The following is a 25,284-nucleotide window of genomic DNA, read 5'->3' as shown; positions in this document are numbered from 1 at the left end:
CTTATTTGCTTACCAAGTTTGACCTGTTGGCTGCTGTACAGCCTAATGGAGAGTTCTAGTAGATGCAGATGTTACTCAGTACACGGGCAATTTTAATTGAAAAGACCAACCAGCATAGAAATCTCCAGTAGGCATGTCAAAAGAGATGAGATTAACCAAATCTAATAAATACAGACAATTCTTATTTATGACAATCTTATGCCTGAGGATCATTGAGAAATAGTAAAGAAGATCTAGTCAAAGGACTGTCTGTAGTTCCCCAAAGCATCCAATCGAATCCAAATATTTTCTCCATTTGTCATTTTACGTTTGACCTGTTGGCTGCGGTAGAGCATTATAGAGTGTTCTTGCAAATGACACCTTAAAACAGTGGTGGTCAACTTAGTAGACATGTGCACTGCCAACATTTTTTTTTAGTTTTCATTTCATTAAAAAAAAAAAAAAATTATCGGTCATTTGTTATGATCAAAATTGTAAAATTTGAAATTCGGAAATTTTGAACTCCGTAAATTCTTCATTTGAAAATTCATAAATTTGAAAATCCGAACATTTAAAAGAACGAAACTCCAAACATTTTAAATAACTAACTAACTAATCAATTAATAATAACTATTAAATTATAGGTATTAGAATTTCCTTTCAAATTTGGCTGTTATGCCGCGTACACACGATCGGAATTTCCGAAACAAATGTTCGATGTGAGCTTTTGGTGGGATATTCCGACCGTGTGTATGTTCCATCGGACATTTGCTGTCGGAATTTCTGACAACAAATGTTTGAGAGCTGGTTCTCAATTTTTTCGACAACAAAAGTTCTTGTTGAAAATTCTGACGCACAAAAATCCTACGAATGCTCGGAATCATTGAACTTTTTCTTGGCTAGTCATAATGTTGTACGTCACCGCGTTCTTGACGTTCGGAATTTCAGACATTTGTGTGACTGTGTGTATCTAGCACAAGTTTGAGCCAACATTCCGTCTGAAAAAAATCCACGGTTTTGTTGTCGGAAATTCTGATTGTGTGTACGTGGCATTGGTCAACATAACAAATATAAATTTATCAGAAGTTACGAATTATCCAGAAATAACAAATGACACATCTAAACAAATGGAGTGGAATAAATAAATAATAATAATAAAAAGGTTTTATTATTATTGTTATTTAGTATTATTAATTTGTTACATTCCATTTGTTTAGATACGGCATTCTTTATTTTGGATAATTCGTAACTCCGGATAAATTCGTATTCTTTACAATCTCAAAGGCTGCATTCACACTATAACGCGGCGTATGTTACTGCGATTTGCCGCGACAAATTGCGGCGTTTTGTCCCGCGATTTGCCGCGGCAAAACGCAGCGTTTTCATACGCCGGAGGGGTGATCACACATTGTCGGCTATGGCCGAACGCCGAAGACTCCTGAAAAAAAGGGTCCGGGACTTGTTTTGAGCTTCAGGCGTTTCGGCGTTCGGCGTGGAGATGTGAACCATCTCCATAGCCGACAATGTAAAATCACCCCTCCAGCGTACTGCAGGCTGCAATAGCGGCGGGCGGCGGGCGTGAAAACGCCTAGGTGTGAATGCAGCCTCATAGCCAAATTTGAAAGGAAATTCCAATACCTATAATTTAATAGTTAGTAACAGTTAAGTTATTAGTTTGTTTTTATTTCAGATTTTTCAACATTTCGGATTTGCTAATTTTCGGATTTTTGTTATTATTTTCGGATTTTTGTTATTATTTTCGGATTTTCGTTCTTTTGAATTTTCATTCTTCTTTTCGCATTTTCCGAAATTTCTGATTTTTGGATTTTCGAATTTCCGAATTTAAAAATTTACGTTTATTCAGGAAAAATTTGCTAAACGGGTAAAATGTGTTTAAACGCGTTAATTTGGATACAACTTACTAAATACAGTATACAGGGCCTCAAGCCCTAACATTACTAAAGGGCCATACATAATAATCAGTGAATAATTTGCTACAGAAAGCTGCAAGAGACAGAAAGATGGCCAGAGACTGGAAGCATAAGAGTTGTTGGAGACTGCAGTCATGCTTCAGGAGACAGGCCTCGCACACACGCTCGGAATCTAGACGAGAAAAATAGAGAACATGTTCTCTATTTTCTCGTTGTGAGATTCTCTGCAGTGTTTTCCTGAGAGTGTGTCTACTTACCTGTTACCGTGAAAACCCGCGCATGCTCGAAATGACTTTGACGCATGCGCGGTAGCTTCCTAGGCATAGGTAGGGTGCAGCAAGATGGCGGCGACGGCATCGAATGTGACGAGCACATGCTCGTCGTGCGAGATGACGTCATAGCGTTCTTGATTTTCAAAAGAACAGCGGTTCTTTTGAATGGAGTGTCTGTACACTTGGGGGGGCAAGAGATTCTTGCCAAGAATCTCATCAGAAAAAACAAAGTTTTAGGGCCGTTCTAACTATGCGACTGATTCATAGAATCAGTTATGCATAGCTAGCCCTAATATCCGACAGGTGTAATTGAAGTACACCGTCGGATCCTAGGATGCAATACTTCGGCCGCCGCTGGGGGGAGTTCGCGTCGTAAACCAGCGTCGGTTATGCAAATTAGCAGTTACGGCGATCCACAAAGGTTTTTTTTGTCGTTACGTCGGCGCAAGTCTTAGTTTCCCGTTGCAAAGTTAGGGGTACTTTAACATGGTGTAAAAAATTACTCCACCATGTTAAAGTATGCCCGTCTTTCCTGCGTTGCTTTTGAATTCTTTTGTTTTCCCGGCGTAAGTACGTTACGCACGTCGCGATTCTCAACACGTCGGCGCGTCGTAATTTCGCGCAAAGCACGTCGGGAAATTTGCGAACGGAGCATGCGCAGTAAGTCCGGCGTGGGAGCGCGCCTAATTTAAATGGTACCCGCCCCATTTGAATTGGGCCGCCTTGCGCCGGACGTGTTTACGATACACCGCCGCAAGTTTACAGGTAAGTGCTTTGTGGATCGGGCACTTAGACTGAAAACTTGCGGCGGTGTAACGTAAACGGGTTACGTTACGCTGCGCCGCAGGTACGAGAATCTGGCCCTAAGTGCTTGTGGGCTTCACAATGCCCACAAGCAAAATGACAACGGTGTGGACATAGTTTTATAAACTATCTTTTTTGAATAACTATGCAGAGCGGCGGCGGATTTTAAAATAGTAAGTGACCGGATTTATATTATAAAAACGCAGGGTGAAAGGACATACATTTAAAAAACGCTAATTGTGGTTGGAACCCCGCTTTAAGACACCTAACATTAGAATAATAGAGATCACTATTACAGCACCTTTACAAAATCAACGCTTTCACATTTGCAATCTCTCTAGCCCCCTTAGAAATGACGTATGCCACATTTGATATTTCTCTTAGCACAGACCATTATAAAAAATCAGAGGAAAACAAAAATCAAAAATCCAGCACATGGCAGAAAACATGTCTATTTACTCACTTATGTTGGTGGATTTTATTGAAGTCCCGAAAAGTGAGGCATAAAAATACTTTATTACAAGGTACCATGAGAGCAATTCAAGCTTAGCATTGCCATCTGTCATTCCTGGCCTTGCTCTGAACTCAGGAATGAAATATATCCTCTGCAATTGTCCTTGGAAAAACACGAGTGCCTATTTAAAAAAAAAAAAAAAAACTGTTTGAATGGAGACTTGTTTATGGCTTGGGGATACAGTGATTGCTTATTGCTTAGGAATTGCATGCAATTAACCACTTGCCACCCAGGTCAATGCCGACACTTATCTCCTACATGTAAAAATCATCATTTGTTTGCTCGAAAATTACTCAGAATCCCCAAACATTATATATGTTTTTTTTTAGAAGAGACCCTAGGGAATACAATGGTAGTCATTGCAACTTTTTATCTCGTTTTTGCTCAGCAATTTTTCAAACACGTTTTTTTGGAGGCTTGTAAAGCCATCAATGTGAATGCCGCATCTCCCGCTGACGCGTTTAGTTGGGTAATACCAACTCTTCAGGGGCAGAGGCAACAGTACTCTAGAAAAAGAGAGGACATAGGTTTAGTGATGTAATGCAGGGCTCGACAAATCCCGGGCGCCAGGTCGCCATGGCGACTAGAAATGGTGTCCTGGCGACTTGGCTTGGAAGGTGGGCAAAAAAAAATATATATATATATTTTTTTGTGAGCTGGCGCCTTCTGGTGGTGGCCGTTGGTATTACAAGTTAAGCATTACAAGTTAAACAGCAATTCTAATGTAATTTTTCACTATTTTCACTGCCATCTTCTTCCCTCTAATTAGAACCCCCAAACATTATATATATTTTTTATCCTAACACCCTAGAGAATAAAATGGCGATCGTTGCAATACTTTCTGTCACGCCGTATTTGCTCAGCGGTCTTACAAGCGCACTTTTTTGGGAAAAATTACACTTTTTTTAATTAAAAAATAAGACAACAGTAAAGTTATCCCCATTTTTTTTTAATATTATGAAAGATAATGTTATGCCGAGTAAATTCATACCCAACATGTCACGCTTCAAAATTGCGTCCGCTCGTGGAATGCCGACAAACTTTTACCCTTTAAAATCTTCATAGGCGACGTTTAAAAAAATCTACAGGTTGCATGTTTTGAGTTACAGAAGAGGTCTAGGGCTAGAATTATTGCTCTCGCTCTACCAATCGCGGTGATACCTCACATGTGTGGTTTGAACACCGTTTACATATGCGGGCGCTACTCACGTATGTGTTCGCTTCTGTGCGCAAGCTCGTCGGGACGGGGTGCGTTTTCTGGCTTCTAACTTTTTTAGCTGGCTCCTAGATTCCAAGCAAATTTGTCAAACCCTGATACAATGTATAGTGGAGTCCGATCAGATAATTGATATTTAGGTGTTAGTATGATGACTATAAATTATGTTGTTCTGCAGCAACACACTAGGCTCTCCAGAGAGTGCATTTATTTGATTTCCAATGCAGAACAAAGTCCAAATTCCACAGATGATACAAATCCAACAGAGTAATTCAAAGTCTCATCTTTTCCTAGACCTGTGCCATATTCATACAGAGAATATACAGAGAATATTCTGACAAGACTGACTTCCAGGATTATATACCCTATCCACTGAATAGCTGAGCAATTTGATTGGCCGTCTTTGATCTGCATCCTGTCTTTCAGAGTGACAGATAATGACCCCAGCCGGAGACGGATTCAATCATCACCTATTCCTAATCTTGCATTCTTGCATACTAATAAGCTTCCTCATAGGCCCCGTACTCACGACCAAACATGTCTGCTGAAACTGGTCCGCGGGCCAGTTTCAGCATACATGTTCGGTCGTGTGTGGGCGCGAGCGGGCCGAATTCCAGCAAACATTTGCCCGCCGGGCCTTTTCCCAGCGGACAAATATTCCTGGACTTGTTTTAAAACAGTCCGCTGGAATCCTGCCCGCTCGGACATGTACGGTCGTCAGTACAGACCTACCGTACATGTCCAGGCGCCCGCCGTCCCTCGCATGCGTCGAATGACTTCGACGCATGCGTGGAAGCATTTTAAAGGCGGGCCGCCCACGTCGCTGCGTCATTGTCGCGGCGACACCGCGTCATCGACGCGGCGACACCGCGGACACGCCCCGCGTATTGTTTACGCGCGGACTTCTGTACGATGGTGTGTACAACCATCGTACAGAAGCCCTCTGGCAGACATGTATGGTGAAAACGGTCCGACGGACCGCTTTCACCATACATGTTTGTTCGTGTGTACCCGGCCTAATATGTAATTAGATTACATGTGGCCTGAGTAATGGTTTGATTGGTTTTATGTGTAAAATGGATTCATCCTGTCTCTTTGCCTATTGACAATCGACAAGCGTCTTTGGATGTGTAACATGTAATTACAGGTTTGATGTGTAAAATAAACCCATCCTGGACCCCTGCACACTGACAATCGACAAGCCTATTTTGATGTGTAACATCCTGGACTGAAATCTGGCCTGGTCAATTTGGACCCATAATATAATAATACAACATATATATATATATATATAACATCCCACATAAATCGACCAACATATTACAACATATATTACAACAATAGTTAACCAAGGATCTATGACACGTCTAAACGATGGAAAAAATGTGGTGAATAAAATGGACAAACTTGTTGTGCCTTTAAGTACTCACATGTGCTGTAAACACAGGGTTGGAGGACCAGGACTGTAGGTGACCGAGGCAAATAGGAGCAGCCAGGAGCATACATGGAATCCCAGAGAAACGGCGTAGATTCTGGTAGACGTGGGCTCCACTTCTGTGGATATCAGTAAATTACCGGTATACATAGTATAAAATCAATATGTGATCTGGGATGAGAAAAGTTTATTAAAATCCCAAAGTGAAAGGAGCCCAAAATGAAAAGATTGAAATGTGTAGCGTGAATTTATTTTGTGTGTTTATTTTGTTTGTTTGAGTTTGTTTGGAGTTATGAATGAATGAATGAATGAAAAACTTATAAAGCGCGGCGCATGCGAACTGAATCGCTTCTGGGCGAGTTATAGAGGAGGTCTGGCATGAGAATTATTGCTCTTGCTCTAACATTCACAGGGATAACTCACACGTGTCGTGTCGTTTGAACGTCATTTACATATGTGGGCACGACCTACGTATGCGTTCACTTCTGCGAGCGAGCACACAGGGACGGGGGCCACTTACATTTTTTTATTTTATTGTTTATTTTACTTTTATTTTTCTATTTTGACTCTTTCTTTGTAAACATCCCTTGTAATAGGAATAGGGCATGACAGGTACTATTCACAGCGAGATCTGGGGTCTGTAAGTCCCCAGATCTTGCCTCTAGGCTGGAAAGTCTGAAAAAAAAAACATTTTAGATTTTCTTTGGGCTTTCCAGCCAAGGCGGAGGCATTTTTCAAATGCAGAGGCCGGGTGTGACGTCATAACATCGCACCTGGCCTCCGAAAGCCTTCCGGCACCAGTTTCTCTATGGTCAACTTCCAGGGTCGGCCGATTCCTTCTCCGGCTCGCCGATCGTTAGGGTTGCCACCTGTCCGGGGATTCGCCCGGACAGTTTGGGTTTTGAATCATGTGTTTCAGTCACATTATTTAGACTTAATTGCATCAGGATTCCCCCTATAACAGCCACCAGCTCTCCCCCCTCTTTCTGCACCTTCGTCCACTCACAGCCACTAACTCTACCCCTCCATTAGCTCTTTCAGTTTATACTCCCTTTATACACCCCCTGCACTGTTTCCCTTCTCCTCTCCTGTTCCTCATCCATCCGTGCTTTGGTCCACCTTCACTGTAAGGCCTCGTGCACACGAGAATCTCGTCTTAAATGAAACGTTGTTTTCCTCAACGACGTTCTTGTCAGGCTTGTCGAGAATCTTGTCAAGCTTTTTTTGCATACACACTGTCAAGACAAAATCTTGTCGTTCTCAAACACGGTGACGTACAACGCGTACGACGGCACTATAAATGGGAAGTTTGATTCCACTGGCGTAACCCTTGGGGCTGCTTTTGCTAATCTCATGTTACTGCGTGTTAGGCCTCGTACACACGAGGGGACAGTCCGCTGAAAACGGTCCGCCAGACCGTTTTCATCGGACCTGTCCGCTCGGAGATTTCGGTCTGATGGTTGTACACACCATCAAACCGAAATCCACGAGGACAGACAGCGCGGTGACGTGGGCCGCGCCGTCGCGGCGACGATGACGCGGCGACGTGCGCGACCCTGGAAGGTCAATGCTTCCACGCATGCGTCGAATCACTTCGACGCATGCGAAGGCTTTCGGCCGAGCGGACGTGTCCGGTGAGTCTGTACAGACGACCGAACATTTCCGACGGACAGGCTTCCAGCGGACATGTTTCTTAGCATGCTAAGAAACATTTGTCCGCTGGAAAAAGTCCGCTCGGCTGTACACACGACCAAACATGTCTGCTGAAACTGGTCAGCGGACCAGTTTCAGCAGACATGTTCGGTCGTGTGTACGAGGCCTTAAGTAAAAGTTTGGTAAGAGACGATTCGCGCTTTTCAGTCTGTTACAGCATGAGGAATGTGCTATCTCCATTACGAACGCTACTTTTACCGAAGGTGCGCTCCCGTCTCATACTTTATTCTGAGCATACGCGGGTTTCTAAGCATATACACGAACGTGTTTCTCGTCGTAAACCAGCCTGACGAGAAACACGATGAGGAAATTGAGACTTCGACAAGAAAAAAGAGAGCATGTTCTCTTTTTTTCTCGTCGAGATCCACGACAGTTTTCTCTACGAAAAACATACACACAGCCGTTTTTCTTGGCAAAAATGCTCTGCCAGCATTTTTCTTGATTAATTTTGCCGAGGAAAACGGTCGTGTGTACGAGGCCTAACACAACATAACTGACTTTCATTCACATTACATGCTGCTCTATCTCTCACTCCCACTAGCAATGCTGCATCTTACTTCAGAACTGCCGGTCTCCCATAGGTGTGCGCAGCCTGTTGCATTAGGGTGTGCACCTGAAAGCTCAAAAACATGGTACCGATCTCTCACTGTGTTCATTCAGAAAGGGAAGGGGCGGTAAATGACATTACCCGTTCCCCCACTCATCCTGAAATATCATCTATGTATGCCCACTGCAGTATCCAATGGGAGATGTAGGAAGTACAGCCATGCTGTGGGAGGGGACACTGGGCAGCAGGGGTGAATCTGCACAGCAGGGAGTGATTAGGGTGTGCCTGGGCACACCTGGCACACCCTGTGCGCACGCCTATGCGGTCTCCCATTTATTTAGCCTTCCCCTCACCACTGACTCTGGTCCTCTACTGATCATTGCCTCCTTGGTCACTTCCATCCGCATCTCTCACCTTATAGAGCGATCTCCCTTCTCTCTGCAAGCCTTATTCCTTTTCTTTCCCTCCTCCCCATCCCTGTCTGTATCTCCCCCAACTCCACCAACCTACCACCTATCTTTGCTGCATCCCCTCTTTCCATCCCCAGTCATCCCCCTCACTCACTTCCCACACCTTCCTGTCATCGGTCAACCACCCCCACCCCCTCCCCTTAAAGCCTCTTCTATTTATACTACCCACAACACCCCCCCCCCCATGTCCACACCCCCATCCTTCCACATTATTACTCTCCTTGGTGCACCCAAAGTTGTGCCAGGTATTTTACTAATCCTATAGTGTACTCTACAAAAAAAAATGCTGTGTGCCGTTAAAGTGTTCAGGTTTGGCTTGGAGAAAAGGTGGCAACCCTACCGATCACACAGGAGAGCCGGTAGAAGTACCGGAGGGCGGCAGGAGGGGGAGGATGGTGGAGGGATTTCAGCTGATCAGCCGATATGATTGTTCTTGCGGTGGGGAATCGCCGGCTGTAAAAGAAGATATCTGAATGATGCCGTAACTGCAGGTTATATGATGGAGTGCGGGCGAGAAGTGGTTAAGCCATATCACAGGAGTAAATCTGAAAGTTAACATATTAAAGACAACTCCAGTTTACTGTAAAAGTTGAAATAACACAACACACAGCCATTCATGTCTAAACTGCCGGCAACAAAAGTGAGTACACCCCTAAGTGAAAATGTCTCAATTGGGCCCAAAATGTCAATATGTTGTGTGGCCACCATTATTTCCCAGCACTACCTTAACCTTCTCGGAATGGAGTTCACCAGAGCTTCACAGGTTGTCACTGGAGTCCTCTTCCACTCCTCCATGATGACATCACAGAGCTGGTGGATGTTAGAGATCTTGCGCTCCTCCACCTTCCGTTTGAGGATGCTCACTAGGGTTTAGGTTTGGAGACATGCTTGGCCAGTCCATCACCTTTACCCTCAGCTTCTTTAGCAAGGCAGTGGTCGTCTTGGAGGTGTGTTTGGGGTCGTTATGTTGAATACTGTCCTGTGGCCCAGTCTCCGAAGGGAGGGGATCATGCTCTGCTTCAGTATATACAGTTGGAATTCATGGTTCCCTCAATGATCTGTAGCTCCCCAGTGTCAGCAGCACTCATGCAGCCCAGACCATGACACTCCCACCACCATGCTTGACTGTAGGCAAGACACACTTGTCTTTGTACTCCTCACCTGGTTGCCGCCACATACCCTTGACACCATCTGAACCAAATAAGTTTATCTTGGTCTCATCAGACCACAGGACATGGTTCCAGTAATCCATGTCTTTAGTAGTGTTGAGCAGAATACGCCATATTCGATTTCGCGATATATCACGAATATATAGCCGAATATTCGAGAAATATTCGCTAAATTCGAATATTCGTGATATTTTATAGAAATGAAATGTTTGCGAAATTTCGCTATTGCGAATGCGAAAATAATTGCGAAATTTCGACAACTGCGGTAGGAGCACTCTGATTGGCTCAGAATATTCGTGATATTTTATCGAAATTTCGCAAAATGCGAATGCGATATTTATTGCGGAATTTCGACAACTGCGGTAGGAGCCCTCTGATTGGCTCAGAATATTCGTGATATTTTATCGAAATTTCGCAAAATGCGAATGCGATATTTATTGCGGAATTTCGACAACTGCGGTAGGAGCACTCTGGCTCAGAATATTCGTGATATTTTATCGAAATTTCGCAAAATGCGAATGCAATATTTATTGCGGAATTTCGACAACTGCGGTAGGAGCCCTCTGATTGGCTCAGAATATTCGTGATATTTTATCGAAATTTCGCAAAATGCGAATGCGATATTTATTGCGGAATTTCGACAACTGTGGTAGGAGAACTCTGATTGGCTCTGATGCAAAAGAAGGGCGGAGAAAATAATCGCGCAATATTCCTATTGCCGAATATTCGCATTGCGAATATTCGGCAATATAAAATGATCGCTTCAGCTACTCGGCCCAAGGTCTCTAATCATACCAGCAATGCTTTTAGACGTCGATGGAGATCACTAGGATGTGATCTGTTCTAAAAATAAAATTGAAAAAATCTGAATATTCGGAATAGCGAATATTGACCGCGAAATTCGAGATATTCGCGAATACTCGAATATGCCATATTCGAGCCGAATATTCGCAATACGAATATTCGTGAGCAACACTAGTCTTTAGTCTGCTTGTCTTCAGGTTTACGGGCTTTCTTGTGGATCATCTTTAGATGTGGCTTACTTCTGGGATGACAGCTGTGCAGACCAATTTCATGCAGTGTGCGGCGTATGGTCTGAGCAATGACAGGCTGACCCCCCCCCCCTTCAACTTCTTCAGCAATGCGGGCAGCACTCATACTGTTTCCCAAAGACAACCTCTGGATATGACACTGAGCACATTCACTCAACTTTATTGGTCGACCATGGTGAGGCCTGTTCTGAGTGGAATTTGTCCTGTTAAACCGCTTTATGGTCTTGGCCACCGTGCTGCAGCTCAGTTTCAGGGTCTTGGCAATCTTCTTATAACCTAGGCCATCTTTATGTAGAGCAACAATTCTTTTTTTCAGATCCTCAGAGAGTTCTTTGCCATGAGGTGCCATGTTGAACTTCCAGTGACCAGTATAAGAGTTAGAGCGATAACACCAAATTTAACACACCCACTCCCCATTCACACCTTTTTTTTGTTTATACCGTAAAAAATAAAAATCTGCAGAGGTGATCAAATACCACCAAAAGAAAGCTCTATTTGTGGGGAAAAAATATTTGGATACAGTGTTGCACGACCGCGCAATTGTCAGGTAACCACTTAAGCCCCAAACCATTATGCAGGTAAAGGACCTGGCCAGTTTTTGCGATTTGGCACTGCGTCGCTTTAACTGACAATTGTACGGTCGTGCGACGTGGCTCCCAAACAAAATTGACATCCTTTTTTTCCCATAAATAGAGCTTTCTTTTGGTGGTATTTTTGTGTGTTTTTTATTTTTTGCGCTATAAACAAAAATAGAGCGCCAATTTTGAAAAAAATGCAATTTTTTTAACTTTTTGCTATAATAAATATCCCCCAAAAATATATAAAAAAATTTTTTTCCTCAGTTTAGGCCGATACGTATTCTTCTACCTATTTTTGGTAAAAAAAAACGCAATAAGTGTTTATTGATTGGTTTGCGCAAAAGTTATAGCATTTCCAAAATAGGGGATAGTTTTATGGCATTTTTATTAATATTTTTTTTTTTACTAGTAATGGCAGCGATCAGTGATTTTTTTCGTGACTGCGACATTATGGCGGACACATCGCACACTTTTGACACATTTTTGGGACCATTGTCATTTTCACAGCGAAGTAAAAGTGCTATAAAAATGCACTGATTACTGTGAAAATGACAATGACAGTGAAGTGGTTAACCACTAGGTGGCGCTAAGGGGTTAGGTGTGCCCTATGGGAGTGATTCTTACTGTAGGGGGGTGTGGCTGTAAGCGTGACATCACTGATCGTCATTCCCTATATCAGGGAACAGACGATCAGTGACACCAGGGCCGATCCGCCCTATAGGCTCACTATGCAAGACGCTTAGGGCCCCGCAAATTACTAGAGCCCCCGCCTGGTATGAAGTCATTTTCATCCCCTCACCCGCTTCTCAACTCATTGGCTGCATGGGAGAAGAGGTAAGAAGTCAGCACCCCCCGCTTCTCACTTTAATGTAAGATGTCATTTCCGACAGCAGAACACCCCCTCCCCCCCGCTTCTCAACTTTAATCTTTAATGTGACATGTCACTGTCGGCAGCGCACCCCCCCCCCCCATGTCATTTTGCTTAGGGCCCAAGGGAGGTCAGGATCGGCATTGAGTGACACTGCCACACCTCTCCCCGTTCTTCAGCCACTGTGACCGATCGCGGGACACCGGCGGTGTTCGTGTCCGCGGGTCCCACGGTCAAGGAGCATCGGACGCGATCACACGCGACCCACGCCTGGGCTCTGAAAGGCGATGTAATTGTACGTGCCAGTGCCCAGCTGTGCCATTCTGCTGACGTTTATAGTTTATAGTTGTAAAGGTAAATGTTTTTTTCACCTTAAAGCATCCTATGCATTAAAGATGAGTTCCATCTAAAAATGGAACTTCCTCTTAACCCACTCCTCGCCCCCTTACATGCCACATTTGGCATGTAATTTTTTTGGGGGGGGAGTGGGGGCTTCAGGAGAAGGGGACTTCCTGTCCCACTTCCTCCTTCCGCTGAGGGGCTGGAAAGGCGATTAGCTTAATTGCCTTTTCACAGCCCCTCCCTGTAGGCGAGCGCCTGTCCAATCGGACGGCGCCGCGCCGCTCACGCATGCGCAGTGGGTGCCCGGCCGTGAAGCCGAAAGCTGTCACTGCCGGGTGCCCACACTAAGAATGAAGACGCCGGCCGGCGAGGGGGGGCGAGGAGCAGAGCCCCGGCCGGCGCGTCGCTGGAGCCGTGGAGCAGGTAAGTGTCTGTTTATTAAAAGCCAGCAGCTACACTTTTTGTAGCTGCTGACTTTTAATAAACTTAAAAAAAAGGTGGAAAACCCCTTTAAGGTGAAAAAACATCCGACAGTACCGCCCCCTCCCCGAACCCCCGTTTTACTTACCTGACCCCTCGAAAGTCCCGCACGCGTCCACATGATCCTCTTCGGTTCCCAGCCTGGCCGTTGATTGGCTAGGCTGGACGGATTGATAGCAGCGCAGCCATTGGCTGGCGCTGCTGTCAATCACAGCAGATGACGCGGCGTGACGGGGGGGCGGGGCCGAGTGATACAGTCGGCGGCTATGCCCGCCGCTGTATCACGGGAGCGCGCTCGCAAAAGCTTTCCACCATGCAAGCTCGCATAAAGGTGGAAAGCTTTTGCGAGGAGGAGCCGAGACAGTCACCGAGGCACCCCAGAAGACAGGGTTAGGGGACACTCTGTGCAAAACGAGCTGCACAGTGGAGGTAAGTATAACATGTTTGTTATTTAAAAAAAAAAAAAAAAGTTTGCCTTTAGTGACCCTTTAAGTGGTTAAAGCGACGCAATGCCGAATCGCAAAAAGTGCTCTGGTCAGGAAGGGGGTAAATTCTTCTGGGGCTGGAGTGGTTAATAAAAGTCAGCAGCTACACTTTTTGTAGCTGCTGACTTTTATATGGGTGGAACTCCACTTTAAGCAGGGGTAAATCCTTCCCGAGCTGAAGTGGTTAAATCACACCCTCGCAGTACTGCACAAAGCTTATTATACAGCCTGCCACCAAGAAAATCCTCTCCATGGTCACCCATCTAGCTGGAACTAGTACCATATAGGTCACTAATGAAGAACACATTTGCATGGCGGAGCATAATCTGGCCATTGTGTCCTCGGGCAGCAATTACAGGACAATATTCTTATACCAAAACTTTTAATTGAACTCCTCCATCTTCGGGGGTCATAAAATTATTTTTAATGATGGTACCGGTATAAACTTTCTAGTTTAGAGCAATTTTCTCAAAGTCATAAAAACCTTCAAGTAGAAAAAAAAAATAATGATATGATCTTCCAGATGGCACCAATTTTTTTTCCCGAGCAGCCAGGTCCACCTTGTCATAACACATTGCTGTAATGAAAGTTGCATTCTTGCAGCATTCTACTAACAATGTGTCAGAATGGAGATGATTCCATAGTCAGATGCTGGGCAGGCTGAGTCACAACTCCCCGGAGACTTTCACTAATGTGCTTTCAGACCACCTCTTGCCTGTTTGTTTGCTTAACAGGATTACATTCTAATGGGCATGGCTAAAATTAGACTTGGCATGGAATGTAAAGGGCTTCTACAGTGCAGACTGCTTGTTGTCTACCAGTATACACTGTCAGCAGTTCTCAGTACACCACCTGCAGTGTACACCCTCTGCGCCCTTCATGGTGTAACTCTATGTTGCCTGGATGGTCTTTGCATCTGGACCAATTCTGCCACTTCGCTCCTAACATGTAAAAATCTGCATTTTTTTGGGGCTCGAAAATTATTCAGAACTCCCAAACATTATATATGTTTTTTTTTTAGCAGAGACTATGGTTGCCACCTGTTCTTCAAGTCAAACCTGAACACTTAAGTGGCACACAGGGCTGCTGATAGGGGCAGACCACCAGTCCTCCTGTAGGGGGCCCGGGCACACAGGGGGGCCCAAACAGCAGGAGGAATGGGTGAGGTCGGGCAGAGGTGCAATTACAGAAAGATGCCCTGCAGTTGCTGAAAGTCGGTTTCTCTCCCTCCCGCTGGCTTTCAGCTGCTGCAGGGAGAGACACAGGGCATCGTTCCTGTAATTGCCCCCCCCCCACACGATCCCCCTTCTTGTTCTGCCTACCTCTGACCCCCCCCCCCCCATGTGCACCCCCCGTCACTATGATGCACCCCCCCCCTCTCGTGACACTGTTGGCTTCCTTGTCCTGTTAAAAAAATTAATTGTAAATAAAAAAAAAAATTATACATTATAAAAATAAATAAAAAAAGGGCTAATTCACACAGGTTCTCTATTATGTTTGTGTCCGCTAATAATGATTTTTGTGTATTTTTTGTGAAAATCTTGTTTTGATATATTGGTGGGGGCCCCGCCAGGTAGGCTGTACGGGGCCCTGTAATTTCTAGCAGCACAGCATTTTTTTTATAGTATAAAGTAACTATACATATATTTGACAATTAAATAACATTTCTAATCAAATGAAGTTAATCCGCAGAGTTCCCCTTTTACATCTGAATCCGCAGAGTTCCCTTATACTGTAAGGGGGGACTCTGCAGACTCTGATGTAAGGGAAAACTCTGGGGACTCATAAATAAGGGATACCTAATATGTCATGCTTGAAAATTGTGCCCACTCGGGGAATGGAGCCAAATTTCGGTGCTTAAAAATCTCTATAGCCAACTCATAATTTTTATTTTCTTTACAGGTTACCTGTTTAGCGTTACAGAGCAGGTCTCAGGATAGATCTGTGTAAATAAGGAGGAAGTAGTCCCTTATTCTGTGTTTGGACTTTTTCAAATTGGGCATCCCATAGTTTTCTTACCCCGTCCAAGTTATCATCCCCTAAAACTCCGTACTACGTGTTTTTTCTGCTCTTTACCGCCACCCTTTGGGGAACTTCTGCTATTGTTGTCTGATCTTTAGAATTGGTTCTGAGCATGCGTGTTTGTAGTTTGGACTTTAGTCCGATGAACTTGTGTACACACGATCGGATTAGCCAATGTAGGACATTTGTTGCCGGAAAGTTTGTCCATTCTCACAGCGAACATTTGTCTGAAAAAGCGAAAAAGTTTGTCCGATGGAGCGTACACACGGGTTGACTGCAAAAACAGGTCCGTCTGAGGTTTGTTGTCAAAAAGTCTGATCGTGTGCGGGCCTTTAGTCTAGGTTCACATTTATTTGGCTGCGCTTGATGAATTTTTCAGGCACATTATGCAGTGCGTTTTGTGTTTTTTAAACTCTCGACTTTAATGCATTTTTGCATGCAGTGTTCATGCATTTTGCATTTTACGTTTTTTTTCGCTCTTTAAACACACTGGCCCAGATTCAAGTAGATTTGCGCTCTATTTGCGCAGGCGCAGGGCAACGATTTTGCCCTGCGCCCACGCAAATATTTTGCGCTGCCCTCGATTCACGGAGCAGTAGCTCCGTAAATTGCGAGGGCGCGCCGGCAAAATTGCCCGGCGTAAGCGCGCGCAATGTAAATGATCCCGCCGGGGGCGGGAATCATTTAAATTAGGCGCGCTCCCGCGCCGAGCGTACAGCGCATGCTCCGTCGGGAAACTTTCCCGACGTGCATTGCGGCAAATGACGTCGCAAGGACGTCATTTGCTTCAAAGTGAATGTGAATGGCGTCCAGCGCCATTCACGATTCACTTACGCAAACGACGTAAAATTCAAACGTCGCGACGCGGGAACGCCGGGTATTCTATAGCATTGGCTGCGCCTGCTATTAGGATGTGTAACGTTACACGAAACCCGACGTACGCAAACTACGTAATTTGCGTACGCAGGGCTCGCGCAACGTTGTGAATCGGTGTTAGTATGCAATTTGCATACTATACACAGATCACAATGGGAGCGCCCCCTAGCGGTCATCGCTAGAATGCAGCCTAAAATCTGCGTGGCATAAGAGCCTTATGCCATGCAGATTTTAGGCTGCAGTTGGCGTAGCGATGTTGCTGAATCAGGAGCATTCGCTACGCCGGAGCAAGTAAGCAATTGCGCCGTGTAACCTATGGTTACACAGGCGCAATTGCTTCTTGAATCTGGGCCACTGTAAACTGCTGGTTACTAAGGAACAGGCCGGGAAGCTGGCCGCAAATCACCCAGCTGTAGGAGGTACAGGATTAAGCCCACAAGCAAACTAATCTGCCTTTCCCCTGCAGTGCCCCCTAATGGATATGTATATTTCTCTTGTTTGATAACTGCTATGAGAAGTACAGTGTTACTTGAACTGTATTCCAGGATTTGCTTGTCTTCAGCTGAGAGAACATAATAATTTAATACTTCACATAAAGTCCCATACATCTTTAAGGTTTTCATGTTATATAGTTTGAATACCATGTCATAGACATGTTACTTAATATTGTAAAAGAACATATTTTACACTTTTTTTTATATATTTTTTTTTGGAAAAATCTAAACAAAATCAGGCTTTCCAAAAAAATGGGGAAAAATATTTCTCAAATTTTCAATTTTTTTTTCCCTGTCCTCCCATCTCTAGACAGGATCACTATGGATCACGGTTCAACCTGGACAGCTCACATATTTGCTTTTCAGACCTGTTTAGTGGAAACAATGAATTTTTTATTTATTTTTTGTTTGTTCACAACGCATAAAATTAACATCATCTCAAAAGCCAACGTGGTGTTCTCTAATGGTTATGGTTTAAAAAAATAAAAATAAAGCAACAACCAGACTTCTTTAAAAAAGAATAAAAACAGCAATACACAACCAGCAGTGACTGGTGGCAGCTAATCAGAATTTATGTTTCATTGGGCCAAAGTGTCAACATGTCAGTTGATATTTTTTCCACAACGACCAATCAGAATCAAAACCACTTTGGAAAATGACACTTGGAATTGAATGTAATTGGTGGGAATGGGGAAAAATACACTGTAATCACCAAAATATATGCCGTTTTTTTTGTTTTTGTTTTCTGCACCTTATACATTTCTTCAGTGTTAGTAAAATAAGGCAGATTACGTGCATGAACCCCAGAATTATAAAGAGCCAAAGTACCCTCAATCTGTCCATTTTGAACCCAAGAAAATTGAGGAAAATGCATTTAAAAATGCATGGAAAATACCGTCATTGCATAATGTTTTATTGCATGGTGGTTATAGTAAAGTGACAAAGGGGGATTATCACAGGTCAAGCAACTTGCAAATAACTGAAAATGGATTGCTGAGACTATGTACCGTAAAGAGATTCTGCCACTGAAAAGAAGATGGCAGGCTCCAGGGATGGACTGGCCATCGGGACTACAGGGAGTTTCCCGGTGGGCCGATGGCTCAGTGGGCTGGCTTCAGTGACAGCAGACCGCCGCCCCTCTCTGCTCCTCTCTCTCTCCCTCCCTGCAGCGTTCACCTCCTCTCCCTCCCCGCAGCGTTCACCTCCTCTCCCTCCCCGCAGCGTTCACCTCCTCTCCCTTCCCGCAGCGTTCACCTCCTCTCCCTCCCCGCAGCGTTCACCTCCTCTCCCTCCCTGCAGCGTTCACCTCCTCTCCCTCCCCGCAGCGTTCACCTCCTCTCCCTCCCCGCAGCGTTCACCTCCTCTCCCTCCCTGCAGCATTCACCTCCTCTCCCTCCCCGCAGCGTTCACCTCCTCTCCCTCCCTGCAGCGTTCACCTTCTCTCCCTCCCCGCAGCGTTCACCTCCTCTCCCTCCCCGCAGCGTTCACCTCCTCTCCCTCCCTGCAGCGTTCACCTCCTCTCCCTCCATGCAGCGTTCACCTCCTCTCCCTCCCCGCAGCGTTCACCTCCTCTCCCTCCTCACAGCGCTCACCTCCTCTGCCTCCTCACAGCGCTCACCCCCTCTGCCTCCTCACAGCGCTCACCTCCTCTCCCTGGCTAGTTAACCTCAGCGTGACTGAATACAGATATGCTCCTTGGGAGTCGCATTGACAAGCTCATCATAGGATCCGGAAGGACGGCGGCCACACACAGCTGTGACATAAGCTTCCTCGGCACTTGTTCTGGTCTTTTCTTCCCCCGCTCTCCATATAGATTCTCTGCGGCAGCAGACAGGTTGGAGAGCGGGGGAAGGAAAGACCAGGAGAACGAGTGCCAAGGAAGCTTATGTCACAGCTGTGTGTGGCCACTCTCCTTCTGGATCATATGATGAGCTTCTCGGTGCGACTCCGGAGGAGCATTCTGTATTCAGTCACGCTGAAGTTAACTAGCCAGGGAGAGGAGGTGAGCGCTGCGGGGGACCAGAGCATCATGGAGGAGATAGAGGCACATGGGGGACCAGAGCATCATGGGGGGGATAGAGGCACATGGGGGACCAGAGCATCATGGAGGAGATAGAGGCACATGGGGGACCAGAGCATCATGGGGGGGATAGAGGCACATGGGGGACCAGAGCATCATGGAGGAGATAGAGGCACATGGGGGACCAGAGCATCATGGGGGGGATAGAGGCACATGGGGGACCAGAGCATCATGGGGGGGATAGAGGCGCATGGGGGACCAGAGCATCATGTAATAAAGTAGAATGGCTAATGGTTAGTGAAGGGGGAGGGGGGGGTTGGGTGGCTGGCCATTTTTGTCCGGCCGCCATGGGAGATACCTGTCAAAGTGGGCCGGTCTGGATGAAGTCCAGTGCCAAATTTTTGTCCCAGCCCTGGCAGGCTCTCAGGCTCCATTCACACTTGTGTGATTTTGGACATCACATGAGAAGTCACACCCCATTGGCACCCGTTCAAATCGGTGCGACTTAAAGTTGCAGCAACTTTGAAAAGGTGCCTGAAAGAAAAGGTCCCACACTAACTGTATATAAGACCTGTATTCTTGTTCTAATAAACAGTTTTCATATTCAGCAAACAAATGAGGATCGTCTTGTTTGTTGTTGATAGCGGTTGGAATATGTGATATCTATAGACTGGGAGAAAGTGGTATATGCCGAAAGCACTAAAGGACCGTTGTCATAGGTTAACCGATGAAACTGACTGGTGGTCCGTCGCGCCTACACACCATCAGTTAAAAAAACGATCGTGTCTGAACGCGGTGCCGTAAAACACAACGACGTGCTGAAAAAAACGAAGTTCAAAGCTTTCAAGCATGCGTCGAATTGATTCTGAGCATTGGTGGATTTTTAACCGATGGTTGTGCCTACTAATGATCGTTTTTTTCCCATCAGTTAGGAATCCATAGGTTAAATTAAAAGCAAGTTGGCTTTTTTTTAACCTATGGTTAAATAACCTATGGCGCCACACACGATCGGTTTGGACCGATGAAAACAGTCCTTTAGACCGTTGTCCTCTGGTTAACCTATCGTGTGTATGAGGCCTTAGTGTCAGGAATTTATCTTTTACATAAACGATGATTGACTTGCCTCTTTTCATGTCTCCAACAGGTTTAATAGTATACCTGGGAATGATGGTGGGCGCATTTGTCTGGGGTGGACTGGCAGACAAGCTGGGCAGGAAGAAATGTCTCCTCATATCATTGACCATCAATGCTGCCTTTTCATTTGTGTCCTCCTTCGTCCAGGGCTATGGACTCTTCCTTTTCTGCCGCCTTATTTCTGGATTCGGGTAAGTGTTTGAATGGATGTTTTAAACCCACATTATATAACGCTTAAGGGATGTATTGATTATAAAATTATAAATACAGATATGGAATTTGCCAACAATATCAGGCCCATTTGGTATTGATATTTATTCTGGTATTAAAATATGAACTGCTCTGAGATTGGATGAGCTTTGTCATGTTGTAATTGTGTGGCGCTGCATACACTGATCAGTCATAACTTTATGACCACTTAAAGTGGATGTAAACCTGCTCTCATCCTTTCTAAACTACTGCCATAGTGCTGATCTATAAGGATATAGATGCCTCCTGCATGTATCCTTACCTGTCAAATGTCTCCCCTCTGTCTGTTATAAGAACTGAAAAACTGCAGATTCTGTGGGTGGATCTGTTGTCTGGAGCTCTGTGGGTGGAGTTGTGATGTCAGTAGACTCCCCGCCCACCTCTACACTCCTCTTGTCAACATGCATTTTTTCCTATGTATTCCTTACACTAAATTCTGCTATGATCACTAACATCCAGTCAAAATCCAGAAAAGTAACCACATGACTTCAGAAAAGGAGTGGGGGTGGGAATTAAAAAATAATGCCTGTCTCCAGACTAGTGCATGAAATATGTATATAACCTGTCACAGCAAGGGGGCGGAATGGACTAAGGTTTTTCTCTGTAAGTCCTTTTATTTCACTGAACAATAAAAGAGAATTGCTCAGAGCTGGATTAACTCTGTGTGGCAAGACTGGGCACAGATGATAGGAAATCTTATACTGTACATTGTGACATCAAAAATAAAAACAAATACAAATTCGGGTTTACATCCACTTTAAGCCTCATACACACGATCGGAATTTCCGATGGAAAAGTCAAACGAACGGAAATTCCGATCGTGTGTATTAGGGATGTCCCGATACCGATACTAGTATCGGTATCGGGAACGATACCAAGCATTTCCCGAGTACTTGCTTCATCCGATACTTGTACAGTCAGGTATTGGGTGGTGGGGGGAGTTACAAGTCTTCTCTGCGTTGTCTCCCCCCCCCGATGTCTTCTCCCCTGTGCCGTCTTGTTCCCCCCTTGATGTCTTCTCCCCGTCCGTGCCGCTCTCCCCCTGTGATGTCTTCTCCCCGTCCGTGCCGCTCTCCCCCGTGATGTCTTCTCCCCGTCCCTGCCGCTCTCCCCCCGTGATGTCTTCTCCCTGTCCGTGCCGCTCTCCCCCCATCCATGCCGCTCCCCCTCCGTGCCGCTCTCCCCCTGATGTCTTCTCCCAGTCCATGCCGCTCTCCCCCCGTAATGTCTTCTCCCCGTCCATCCCGCTCCCCCTCCATGCCGCTCTCCCCCGTGATGTCTTCTCCCCGTCCATGCCGCTCCCCCTCCGTGCCGCTCTCCCCCATGATGTGTTCTCCCCCTCCGTGCCGTCTTCTCCCCGTCTGTGCCGTTCTCCCCCTCCATGCCGCTCCCCCTCTGTGCCGCTCTCCACCCTCAATATGTCAGGATGGAGAGCGGAGGTAGGAGCCGCTAAAGCCGGCTCCTACCTTTTCCAAATGGACAGAGTCAGTGATTACTGACTCTGTCCATTCATATAACTGAAACATCGTAACCTGTGTTTACGATGCTTCAGTTTATGAATGGAGAGGAGCTTCTCTCCATTCATTTCAGCTGAGGCTGCAGAGAAAGGGACTGGGGAATCTGTGTCCCTAGTCCCTTTCTCTGTCTTAAAGGGGAGATGTCAGAGGTCTGTTAAGACCCCTGATATCTCACCAAAGCCCCCCAACAGGGCTAATTAAAAAAAATAAAATAAAAATGTGCAATAAATTATTTAAAAAATAAAATGTAAATAATAATAATAATAATAATAATAATAATAATAATAAAAAAACACACTGACAATCCACTACCCCCCCACCCCCTCTAAAAAAAAAATCACTGTAAAAAAAAAATAGTAAAAAAAAAAAATTGTGTAAAAAAAAAAAAAAATACTGTCACATTAAAAAAAAAAGTATTGGTATTCGGTATCGGCGAGTACTTGAAAAAAAGTATCGGTACTTGTACTCGGTCTCAAAAAAGTGGTATCGGGACAACCCTAGTGTGTATGCCCCATCGGAGAAATTTCATCGGAAATTTCAATGAATTCCATCAGAGTTTAAATATAGAACATGTTCTCTTTTACTCTGATGTAATTCCGTCAGAATTCCGATGTGCTGTTGGCCGGACAAAAGCCTGATCGTGTGTACACGGCATTACAGGTAGTTTTGGTATGTATCTGAGATACTTAGAAAAAATTGAGATGACCTTTGTTACAGTGATGTTATTAATTCTTAGAAAATTGATACATTTAATATTGGTCCCTATAATGTGTGTACATGGTTAGTACCAGAGAGGCACAGGCCCACATAGTTTACTAGGCAATCTAACAGGAGAACATTGAAACCTAACCAGATATAATAACAGTAACTGATACCTACACAATACTCTGCAAAAAAATAAAATAAAAAAAGTTTTACAAATACATATCAGTAAATTGTTACAGAATAAAGGCAATATGGGCCAAATCTTCAAAGGAGATACGCAGGCGGAACTGCTGTTCAGCCTGCGTATCCCTGTGCCTGTCTTTGGAACTGATACTCAGAAGCAGTTTTCCAAAGATAGGCAGAAGATCTGACATCTGTAAGAGACTTACACTGTCAGATCTTAGGATGCAGTACCGCATCCGCCGCTGGGGGCATTTCTCATTGAAATGCCGCTTTGCGTATGCAAATGAGGACTTAAGCAGATCCACAAAGCTTTTAAGCATTGTGGTTTCTGCGTAAGTTACGATTTGCTTGCGCAAAACTAGGTCTGGTTCTACAATGTGTAAATTTAGTACACCATGTAAAATCAGACCTTTTTTTCGGTCGCCGCGATTTTTTTTTAAATTTGAATTTTTTTTCCCGGCGCGTATTTTTTTTTTCCCGACGCAACTTTATTGTCCCGTCGCGATCCACAAAGCCTGGCGTAAATTACGTTTGCGCGCTGCCCGTCGGGAAAAATGACGTCACACGCATGCGCAGTACGTCCGGCGCGGGAGCGCGCCTAATTTAAATGGGAATCGCCCATTTAAACTTGGAACGCCTTGCGACGGACGGAGTTAAGTTGCGCTGCCGCAATTTTCCGGGTAAGTGCTTTGAGAATCGGTACTTAATTTCGGAAAATTGCGGCAGTGTAACTTAACTCCCTAAAGTTAAGTTACGCACGATTTTTGAGAATTTGGCCCTCTGTTCCTACCAAATTGTTGGGTGTTTTCATGTGTGTTAGGGACAGATAGCAACTATGATCTATTATGTGTTTTACATTTCCAGTGATATATCTCGTATTTAATTTTCCTAATTTTGTTTTACTTTTTTTAAGTTAGTATTTGTTACATGCCAGTTTATGATGCACTTCTATTACACAGTATTGGAGGGTCCCTTCCCATTGTCTTTGCCTATTTCTCTGAATTTCTGGCTCGTGAGAAGAGAGGGGAGCACTTAAGCTGGCTTTGTATGTTTTGGATGATTGGCGCGATCTATGCATCGGCAATGGCTTGGAGCATTATCCCACACTATGGTAAGTGGACAAGTGAAGGATGGCAAGGATTGAAGGGGAAGGCATGCTTCTTAGATCTAGTAACTGTACTTTACGCCTCTAACTACTTAACTGATGTCTCTGTTCCAAATAAGCAACTATTATACATATTTTACAGATATATTGATAAGGAGAACGTTTCAGCCATGACTAGCTAGGAGTTGGGTAGATCTGATGAAGCAAACTGGCCATTCCTGCAAACATAACCAACAGCTGCTGCTCAAAATTCTTGAGAGGGCGCAAACAAACTGAAAAAAAAAAACCCCATGAAGCGCAGCCACTGTGCCCATCAAGCGCAGGCACTGTGCCCATCAAGCACAGCTACTGTGCCTATCAATTGCCGCCACTGTGCCCATCAATTGCCGCCAGTGTGCCCCATCAATTGCCGCCAGTGTGCCCCATCAAGTGCTGGCAGTGTGCCCCCTCGCCCGACACTTACCTGTCTCGGCGCTGTCTTCCACGCTTCGAGTCCTCCATGTCTTCTCCCATCCTCTTCCCATCATCTTTGCTATGATTGGACGACTTATAGGCGTCCAATCACAGTGCCTGTCGCTTCAGCCAATCAGGGGACAGGGTAACCAGACCTGAGCACCTGATTGGCTGAGAGGCGGTATAGTGTTAGAGAAGCGATTTATTCGCTTCCCTAACACAAAACTGTGTAAACAGCGAACACACAGCATTGCGCCCGCTGTTTACCAGTTTGGAAGCCTATTAGAGCCCACCACTCAAATGAGGATGCTTATTAGAGCCAACGGCTCTAATCAGGGGCTTCCAAAAACACCCCTGTCGCTGTAATTCAGATGCCCGGCGCCCAACAAGGGGCCGTACACCTGAATAAGGGGCGACAGTGACGACAATAGATAGATTAATGCAATGCATGAATCTATCTATTGGTGATAGAACGGTGCAGGAGAGAGGGGGCGGCGCTCCTGCGCCCTCTATGGACGCATCGCAACTGATAACCAAACTGTGCATATAAGACTTCCACCCTTCCCTAGGACTCGATTAGCCATACTTCCACCCTTGTAGTTATATAAAAAAAAACACTGAAACATACAAGAATGAGGCACAACCCATCATAGGAGTCATTCTCAATCAGG

At 45.0% G+C, this 25,284-nt stretch overlaps 1 protein-coding gene across 1 annotated transcript in view; it reads left to right on the top strand.

Moving 5' to 3' along the window:
* SV2B (synaptic vesicle glycoprotein 2B) overlaps window positions 1-25,284 on the top strand; it is a 171,344-nt gene that overhangs the window by 98,092 nt on the left and 47,968 nt on the right. Inside the window, exons 3-4 of the mRNA XM_040342369.1 lie at window positions 20,412-20,592; window positions 24,015-24,166. Of these exons, the coding sequence (XP_040198303.1) occupies window positions 20,412-20,592; window positions 24,015-24,166 (333 nt within the window). The remainder of the gene's footprint in view (window positions 1-20,411; window positions 20,593-24,014; window positions 24,167-25,284) is intronic.

Source organism: Rana temporaria, chromosome 3 (assembly GCF_905171775.1).
Source record: "Rana temporaria chromosome 3, aRanTem1.1, whole genome shotgun sequence".
NCBI lineage: Eukaryota > Metazoa > Chordata > Amphibia > Anura > Ranidae > Rana > Rana temporaria.
Note: the sequence above shows the minus strand (reverse complement) of the source record. Positions and strands in the feature narration are given on the sequence as shown.